The sequence below is a fragment of the Quercus suber genome, unplaced genomic scaffold, assembly GCF_002906115.3.
Source record: "Quercus suber isolate HL8 unplaced genomic scaffold, Cork oak 2.0 scaffold_617, whole genome shotgun sequence".
NCBI lineage: Eukaryota > Viridiplantae > Streptophyta > Magnoliopsida > Fagales > Fagaceae > Quercus > Quercus suber.
Genome location: NW_027070060.1, coordinates 373,370 through 383,121, shown reverse-complemented (window position 1 = coordinate 383,121; position 9,752 = coordinate 373,370). Strand labels below are relative to the sequence as shown.

The following is a 9,752-nucleotide window of genomic DNA, read 5'->3' as shown; positions in this document are numbered from 1 at the left end:
ATAATTACAGCCCCTTCACTCTCATAATTACAGCCCCATTAATGTGCAATTCTTCTCACTCTTTTTCAAGTTTGACGCTAACAAATATTGGTTACTTTTGAATTTATGAGTCCCTTGATGAATTAATAAAAAATGCTAACCGATAATAACAGTGGCAGCCACATCAAAATTGAGTATATTAAAATAGATTCAAAATATTTGACTCTAACCAAATTTTCTTTGTTCATCAAACCAAATATAAGAAGGCAGTCACACCGTTGTATCTACATTTATCTATTACTCATAGGTTAAATACCATAGACCTACTGCCATTACAATCTTCCACTGAAGTCATAGGTCAAAACCTCACGTGCAATTCGTATATCACAGGTCACACCTGATATTGGCATAATAGCAGGGTCCCACGTGATGAAAACAAGCAACGTAAAAAACATTGCAAGATTAAATTACCATTCTATAAATATTATCAAAATCTCAGTTTACTAGGCAATTAAACTAGGCAATTGATAGCACAGGTTCACAAATTAAAGTAGGTAGAGCAACTACATCAGTTCATGCATTACACACTTATTTTTACATTAAAAATCTACTTTTTCTATTTTACACATCCACTTTTACAAAACACTCACATCAGTTTATCTATTCTATTTTCTCTTTTATTTAAATAATCAATTTTTTTATTATTTCTCTCAACTACCACTTTACATACGCGCCATCTCTCTCTGTCTACTCATTTTTTTGATTTCTTGCTCTCTCTCTAAACCCATCTCTCTATCCATCTCCATACCCACACATCAACTCTCCCTCACAACTCCGATCTCACCCATCTTCATACCCACACATCAACTCTCCCTCAGCTCCGATCTCACACCAACTCTCCCTCAGCTCTGATCTCATCCATCTCCATACCCACACATCAACTCTCCCTCACAACTCCGATCCACATATCAACTCTCTCTCATAGCTCTGATCAAATCCGAGATCTCCCCAACTCCGATCAGGCAAGACCCATACCCACGAGCTCCAATCAAGCGAGACCCACGAGCTCTGATCCACAAGCATCGACCAGATCTCCACAAGCAAGACCCACGAGCTCTGATCGTTCCAGTCAAGCTCTGATCAGGCTCTAATCTGTCTCTTTGTTGTTTGTCTGTGTGGGTTTGTCTGTGTGTGGGTGTGTTTGTGTATCTCTTGTGTTTTTTTTTTTTTTTTTGAGCAAGTGAATCTTTGTGTTGATTTGTAGTGTTGATGTGTTTGTGTGTGGGTGTGTTTGTGTGCATCTGAGGAAAAAGAAGAAGAGGAGAAGCTACTGAGTTTGTTAAGCACGTAAAAGAGAAAAAAAAAATGAGCTAACGAAAATTAATAGAATAATCTTTACATGAGCTACAGTAACCGTGTAAAATTACACGGTTACTGTAGCTCATGTAAAGATATACACATTTTTACACACTTTTAGAAGTACTGATATAATGCATTTTTAAGATAAAATATGTAAAAATTAAATCTTTTTCTATTTTACATGATTTTGCATCCACTGCTGTGGATGGTCTTACTCAATTCCTTTCCATATACGAGTGTATGTCCTACAATGACCAATCACCGCTTACAAAGAGATGCAAATAAAACATTTGCTTTGACTTCATCACCGAATTCAGGTCAAATGCAGTCTTTCGTTTTGTTACTTTTGTCTGATTAACGTCAAACTCACACAAAATCATGATACCAGAGATCAACAAAGTGAACCGTCTTCGAATCAATGCCAAAAGAGAATTACAAAACCAGAATTTAATAACCGTAAATCAAATACATGTTTCACACAAATACGGTTTACGAAAGCAGAACACATAGCACTGGCGTCAGAATTGAAACTGATACACGTGAAAGGCTAGAAACAAAGCAAACATTAATCATACAGTCTACACACATGACTCTACACCATGCCCAGCCAATTAAAAATCCAAAGAGACAAATATCCTAATATTATATAATATAATTAAAGAAGATAGATAGCCATGAAAAAAATCAATATGACCAGCACAGTCAAACACGTAATCAACTTTTGCAGATCACCAATTAATTTATAATATAAACAAGTAGATATTCATGCTAAGCGGTAAGCACAACCCCAGTTTTTCCAAGTTTTCCGCAGCATTATACAACCGCGATTTAAGGATATTTAGACACAGTTGAACTGAAAATTAAAAATATTTATTTTAACATGTAAATAGTATCGTGAGACTTATTTTTAATAAAAAATTATTGAAAAGTAAAATATATGGGTCCGTAAACAGTGCATAAATGTACTATTTACCGTGAAAAAGTCAACAAATACGGGCTGAACAAAAAAAAAAAAAAAAAAAAAAAACAGAACAAAAATGCAAACGCCACAATAATTTGAATCTAAATGAGTACTTATCGTTTTTCAACCATCACAAAATTCCTTTCACCGTGAATCACAAAATAAATTAAAATATAAATATGCTTTAAGACTGTTGGATATTATTTGTGTGATAAAGTAAAAAGAACAACACACATGTACAAAAATATTATCACTCTAGGAGAGTTTTATAATAAAATATTATTATTTAGACAAATAGGCATTTTTATAATAAAATATTATTATTTGAACAAATAAGCCCAGTTCACATATACTAAAAATTCAACTCAATGTCTAACTCATAAGTATATAAACTCTTTATTATCTATTTCTTTTCTTATGTGGGTCTCAGGATTTTTACTATTTTTAATAACATCTAAATGAACATAAAAAAATATTAATTTCTTATTCACTCTAAAGTGCGTGTGTCAGTGGAAGAAACCTATCTCAAAACCGTAGACAACTTGGCTATCTTGAATATCAAATCCCCAGACCAAACCTTCCCCACTCGACCAGCAGTGATTGCCGTGAGGCTGTGCGCAAACCTTTCATATGCCTTGTCAATTCACTTTGGAGACTATAAGATCATATTTCCCCCACATTCTCCCAACACAATCTGTCTACTTTTCCTCACTAGTGACCAGTCCACTCTAATAAGTGTCAAACACTCAACTAATAAGTCATTCCAAAGGGCTAATTATTGTTAATTAAATTTTCATATTTTTACATCAGATGTCTAATATTTCATTTTCACGTGTGATGTGGATCATATTATATAAAAGTGTGAAAATTGGATGTGTAAACAATCAAAACCCCATATGCATAAACATCAAGCCAAGGTTGCCTAACTCATTCCAAAACCAACATTCCAGCCAAGCCTCTCTACTCCCTTGACCCATGGCCGCCCTAGAGGTACAAACAACATACCCTAACAACACCACCACCAAAGCTCCTAATGATGTCGACGAAGACGAGCTCTCGCCCATCGAACAAGTCAGGCTAACCGTGCCCAACACCGACGACCCGACCCAACCTGTATGGACCTTTCGAATGTGGACCTTAGGCTTACTCTCATGTGCAATCCTTTCCTTCCTAAACCAATTCTTCTCCTACAGGACTGAGCCCCTTCTTGTATCCCAAATCACTGTCTTAGTGGCCTCTCTCCCCATTGGCCGCTTCATGGCTGCCACTCTCCCCACAACCAAGTTCCGAATACCCGGGTTTGGATCCGGGTTGTTCTCTCTTAACCCGGGTCCGTTTAACATGAAGGAGCATGTACTCATTACCATCTTTGCTAATGCTGGAACTGCTTTCGGAAATGGACCAGCTTATGGTGTTTCTATTATTGATATAATCAAAGCCTTTTATCACCGGAAAATTTCCTTTCTTGCTGGTTGGCTTCTTATTGTCACTACTCAGGTAATGTTCTCCTTTTTTATGGCCTTTTAAAAAAAATAAAAAATTTAACAAGTATTTTACTTTTTTAGAAGCAATTTTTTTTTTTTTTTTTGGTTGAGAAACTTTAGAAGCAAGAGTTGGTTTTCATTTTAACATTGAGAAGTGTAACAAGGTAAATTCTTTTCTTTTTTTTTTTTTTTTGGGCACTATTATAAACTGTCCTTTTTATAAGTATTATTCTTTCTTGAATGGTCTTTTGACTCTTTTCATTCATTCTCACTATACTCTCAAACAGAGGAATGAATAAGACATTCCATAAAAATTCTTTACATCCCGTCTATTTATATTTATTTTCCCCTTCTAAATAGCAAGATATATAGCTTATCATGAGCCAAGTGATATAAATTTCGTGTATATCAGCTTTTGTTATAACAAAATGTGGCGCCACTATGTCAAGACACTATAAATTGACTCATTAAGAACAAACATAATGACTAACTTGATAAGAAATACGAGTAGTTTCTAGGATGACATGGAAATTCACCCAATTTTTGTAATTTGTCAAATCAATTTCCACACACATTACACATATACACGCGAAAACTTACATAAAATTATATTGTATTGTATATATATTTTTTAAAAAAATGTAAAGATCGTGACTACAAGACATCAAATTGTTACTTATAAAAAATATAGTAATATTCTTACTTGTATAAAAAAATATATATTAGTAATATTTTTTTTTGAAGTTTGATTAATTCAGGTATTAGGCTATGGTTGGGCTGGACTACTGAGGAAATACGTGGTGGAGCCAGCCCACATGTGGTGGCCATCAACTCTCGTTCAAGTCTCACTTTTTCGGTATGTAACCAATGAGCTTATAGCCAATTGGCATCTACCTCTCTCTATCTTTTATGTCACGGGTTTGATCTGCCTCCTTCATCCACTCCCTTAACGTTATTAATTAACTGCTTAATTTATTTTTATATTATTTACGAGAAAAATAGAATTTCTAATCTATCCTAATCATATATATGTGTGTGAGTCTTTCTCCTGAAGACTTGAAACTCGGCTCTTTTCCTTCACACCCCACAAGCACTTATACTTGTGGAGTGACTAACGCATGAAAGGAATATTGTGGTAGAATAATGGCTTGTTTAAATCCAAGAAATTTTGACTCAAACATTAAAACCTTATCTAGAATGGGTCAAACCAAAACTTGACCTGTTACCAAGTTTATCTTTGACCTTTTGTTTGTTTGGGGCTTAGGGAATAGAAAATATTTAATTTTTCTTATTTGGTTTAAAGAATGAAAAAAATAGAGGGATGCAAATCTTTTTTATTTGAATGAGAAGAAAAATGAGATAGTATAAAATGTAGTTTGTATAAATTTATTTTCATTCCCCTATTACATTAAAAAAAAAAGTTTACAAGAAAAAAAAAAAAAAACGTACGACACAAAGTTGAGGGAGATGGGGATGGATCGATAATTTCCCATCAAGCCACCTTTCATTCCTTCATTTCTCCCCTAATCAAGGGGATAAGAATTTGGTGGGCCAGGTCCCACCAAAATCCCCTCCCTTCCCCCAACCAAACAACTTACCACCCAAATTCTCCCATATTTTTCCCTCCCCATTTTCCATCCCCCTAAATCACCTCAACCAATTGGGGTGTAATGGTGGTGGCAACAAACGCCATCAGTCTTTCAATTGCCATCTCAAGTGATAGTTTTATTAAAATAAAAAAAAATAAAAAAAATAAAAAAATTCTGGTCTCAAAAAAAATAGAATTTTTTTTTTTTGGGGAGGGGGGGATGATAGTTTCATTATTATTCAATTCTAATATCAACATGTATAATGGATAGAATAAAACTAAGTCAGTTCTTCAACTAAACTTTAAACCCCTCCCTGTATTGAGTTACCATGGCTAAAATGTTGGAAGCTCTATTACAAAGCTCACTGGTGTCACTAAATCTAACCTCTCAAAAGGCCAAAGCCATCTATCCATTGTCATCTACTATCAAACCTTTTTTTATATATAATGGATCTACTATCAAACTTAACTCTATAAAACAAAGAGTGTCAGAATTAAGCATCATAATTAGAGTGCCACATCCATATTCTGCAATAATGTGTTGCAGACCAACTTTTAGACCAAACTGGCATTTTTTTTTTAATCCAAGATCTACCACAGTCTTTCCACCCTTTACCATGCTCCTAGCCTTATACCAGATTCTGGTTCAAATAGTCTCTGGAAGTCCAATATTCTCTACATGAAAATTCATGTGAACTTCTTGATAAAAATTAGATAAGTCCCATGAATATTAAAATATGGAGTAATAATAATTAATTTTATTATTGGTTTGATTTTAATTTTGAAAGGACAAAAGAAATACTCTTACAAAAATATATATTGAAACGCAAATAAAATTCTAGATCACTCTTCATCCTTAAGCATGAAATAGGCTACTTCTTGTTTGGTAATTAATCCACATCCTTCATATCATAGCATTTTAGTTTTAAACCACAGTGGTATTTTCTACACAAAGAACTTAAACAGTGGTGGAATGACTAAAAACAAAATCCAGTTATGCAAATCAACTTGAAAAAACCTCATTACTATCAATTGGTGTCGCATACAAAGTCGTCCTGTCATCACACATTTTCCTGATGGCTCATAAAATTTTACTTCCATTGCTAACTCATATTTTAAAGACTCATCACTCTCAACATTATTATGTCAAACTAACTCCATTTTTTAAAGTAATATTTTGAGTCATCACTTCCAAGCAATCCAAAACTGGATCAACATAAACAGCTACCAATGTCTCTATGTTCCATAAATGAATAACAATAAACTACTTAGTTTTAACATAAAATTTTGATATGAATTATGCAGGGCTTTGCATGAGAAAGAAGAGAAGCGGTTCTCACGGGCAAAGTTCTTCCTAATTGCACTAATTTGCAGTTTTACATGGTACACAATACCAGGGTACCTCTTTTCAACATTAACAAACATCTCATGGATCTGTTGGGCATTCTCTAAATCAGTCACTGCCCAACAAATTGGCTCAGGCATGCAGGGACTTGGACTAGGAGCAGTGACACTCGATTGGGCTGCAGTGTCATCCTTCCTATTTAGCCCCCTCATTAGCCCCTTCTTCTCCATTATGAACGTTTTTGCAGGCTATGTATTGATAGTCTTCATTGCAACCCCTATAGCATATTGGGGATTTGACTTATACAATGCAAGTAGATTTCCCATTTTCTCTTCTCAGTTGTTTACATCCCAAGGTCAACAATACAACATATCATCCATTGTCAATAGCAAGTTTGAGTTAGATCTAGCCAAGTATGAGGAGCAAGGACCAATTCATTTAAGCATGTTTTTCGCTCTCTCTTATGGCTTTGGCTTTGCCACTATTGCTGCCACCCTTTCACATGTGACACTCTTCTATGGCAGGTAATGTATTATCAAAATGCTTTTTATATGAGTTTTCAATGTGAATACCATAAATTAGATGAGCAAGAAATCCTACAAGTAAAACATGCAACAAAGAACAAAATTTAGGTAAATATACTAAGATATGTTAAATGTGGTATGTTTTAGGGTTTGTTATTTGTTTTTTTGAAAAAAATAATAATAATGTAAATGCTAAATTTGTGCATGGTACATATATTTACTATCTCAAATTTCGTAAGCTTGAATGCTAATTTCCTGGTGCTTATATCCTAAAACTCAAATTTATACCCAAACATTCACATTTTGATACAAATTTAATTCACAGAGAAATTTATGAGAGATTCCAAGCTTCTTACAAGGGCAGGGAGGATATTCATACAAAATTGATGAGGAAATACAAGGACATACCTTCGTGGTGGTTTTACTTATTGCTAGTTGTGACAATTGCAATTTCCTTTGTACTCTGTACCGTTTTGAATAATCAAGTCCAGATGCCATGGTGGGGACTGCTCTTTGCATGTGTCATAGCTTTTTCTTTCACCCTTCCAATAAGTATCATAACTGCCACAACAAACCAGGTTATTGGGCTAAATTTCTCTCACCTCACCTTATTCTTGCAACAAAAGATTGATATAATAAAAAAAACTTGAAATTGTTTTTCCTCTCATTGATTACAATATATTTTCTTAATTTGTTGGCTATAGCTATATCAGTCACAACTTTTCATGTCCCACTGAAAATTCGAAAATATACAACACCAATAGTCTAATACATTTTAAAATGGCTATAAATAACAGGTTATATGTGATCAAACCAGCTCCCATTAAATTGAGTTATTTGATCACATTTTGTGAATTTTGATTGATGTTAGTTATTATTATAGTTTTGTCAGAGTACCTTAATAAGAATTTACATAGTTTACCTGGTCACCATCAACGTAAACTATCTAGTACTTTTCCACCATTGTTGTGATACTCTATCTAATCTGCAGACACCAGGGCTAAACATAATAACGGAGTACATGATGGGTCTCATATATCCAGGAAGACCAATAGCCAATGTAAGTTTTAAAGTCTATGGCTATATGAGCATGGCTCAAGCTGTCTCTTTCCTCAATGACTTCAAGCTAGGACATTACATGAAGATTCCTCCAAGATCAATGTTCTTAGTTCAGGTAAACACTTCTTTACTTGCTCCCCCCTCATTCCCAACCTTTTAAAAAAACACACTTCTTAACTACAATCAATTTAACAACTGAAATTAACGTGAGTCAAAATATCAATTTATGATCATCCAGATTTTCGAGTCAAATTAAAAGAAATCATGATACATATAAGCAATAATCATCTTCAAAAAATACCAAAGCTCATAGCCAATGATATACCTCTAATTTTTTAGCCTATGTGGTTTTATGCTAATACCATTTTTTCACTCTCCGAGCTATCACATTCATGTTACATAGCAAGACGTACCTCCAAAATCATGATACTGATGGAAACATCACATAAGAATTTGCGTATGTACTAAGTCTAGACTTATCACGAGAGCAACTATGTGATGCAAGTATTGGTCTAATGTTATTAAAATGGAACCTGCCATAAATTCATGACTCACTCACATATTGCTAGTTTTCACATATTTTGTACAATTACTCAATTTATTATCTACTCTGCTGCTTTTGCATGTGTATGCATAGTTCATAGGAACAATTCTTGCTGGAACCATCAACATTGGAGTGGCATGGTGGTTGTTAAACTCAATTCAGAACATATGCCAACCAGAACTCCTTCCTGTTAATAGTCCTTGGACATGCCCTAGCGATCGAGTCTTCTTTGATGCATCTGTTATATGGGGTTTGGTGGGACCTAAACGGATCTTTGGAAGACTTGGAAGCTATGAGGCAATAAATTGGTTCTTCCTTGGAGGTGCAATAGGACCTATTATTGTTTGGCTGTTGCATAAGGCATTCCCAAAGCAAACTTGGATTCCACTCATTAACCTTCCAGTTCTCCTAGGAGCAACAGGAAATATGCCTCCAGCAACAGCCTTGAACTACAATGCCTGGGTTGTAGTTGGAACAATCTTTAATTATTTTGTATATCGATACCGCAAAGAGTGGTGGCAGAGGTACAATTATGTTCTTTCAGGAGCACTGGATGCAGGGTTGGCTTTCATGGGAGTGCTACTGTACTTTTCAGTGGGTATGGAGGGGAAAGGTGTGAATTGGTGGGGTACAGAAGGTGAACACTGTAATTTAGCAGTTTGTCCAACGGCAAAGGGCATAGTGGTTGATGGTTGTCCATTGAAGTAAGGCTTGTATTTTTTTTTTAATTTTTTTCTGTAATAAAACATAGCATAGTATTAGCAAGTTTTTTTGACAGCATGATGTTACATAAGTGGAGAAAGATGTTTCATACGGTTTATATTGATATCTAAAATTTCATCTTCAAATGGAAATGCACAGTTACTTAAATTTGTATGCGTGATATGGAGGGAAGATATAATCATACAT

General features: G+C 34.6%; 1 protein-coding gene across 2 annotated transcripts; it reads left to right on the top strand.

Annotated features, from left to right (window-relative positions):
* Positions 1–3,225: 3,225 nt before the first annotated feature.
* On the top strand, positions 3,226–9,697 carry LOC112002312 (oligopeptide transporter 4). Of its 2 annotated transcripts, none has more exons than XM_065765234.1 (6): positions 3,226–3,796; positions 4,542–4,639; positions 6,677–7,240; positions 7,566–7,818; positions 8,232–8,414; positions 8,937–9,697. In XM_065765234.1, exons 1-6 carry the CDS (start codon positions 3,275–3,277, stop codon positions 9,549–9,551), a joined length of 2,235 nt encoding a protein of 744 aa, XP_065621306.1. In that variant the 5' UTR covers positions 3,226–3,274; the 3' UTR covers positions 9,552–9,697. The 2 variants fall into 2 exon arrangements, with proteins under 2 accessions (XP_065621306.1, XP_065621307.1); XM_065765235.1 differs by having other exon boundaries at positions 3,683–3,796; positions 4,528–4,639.
* The last annotated feature ends 55 nt before the right edge of the window (positions 9,698–9,752 follow it).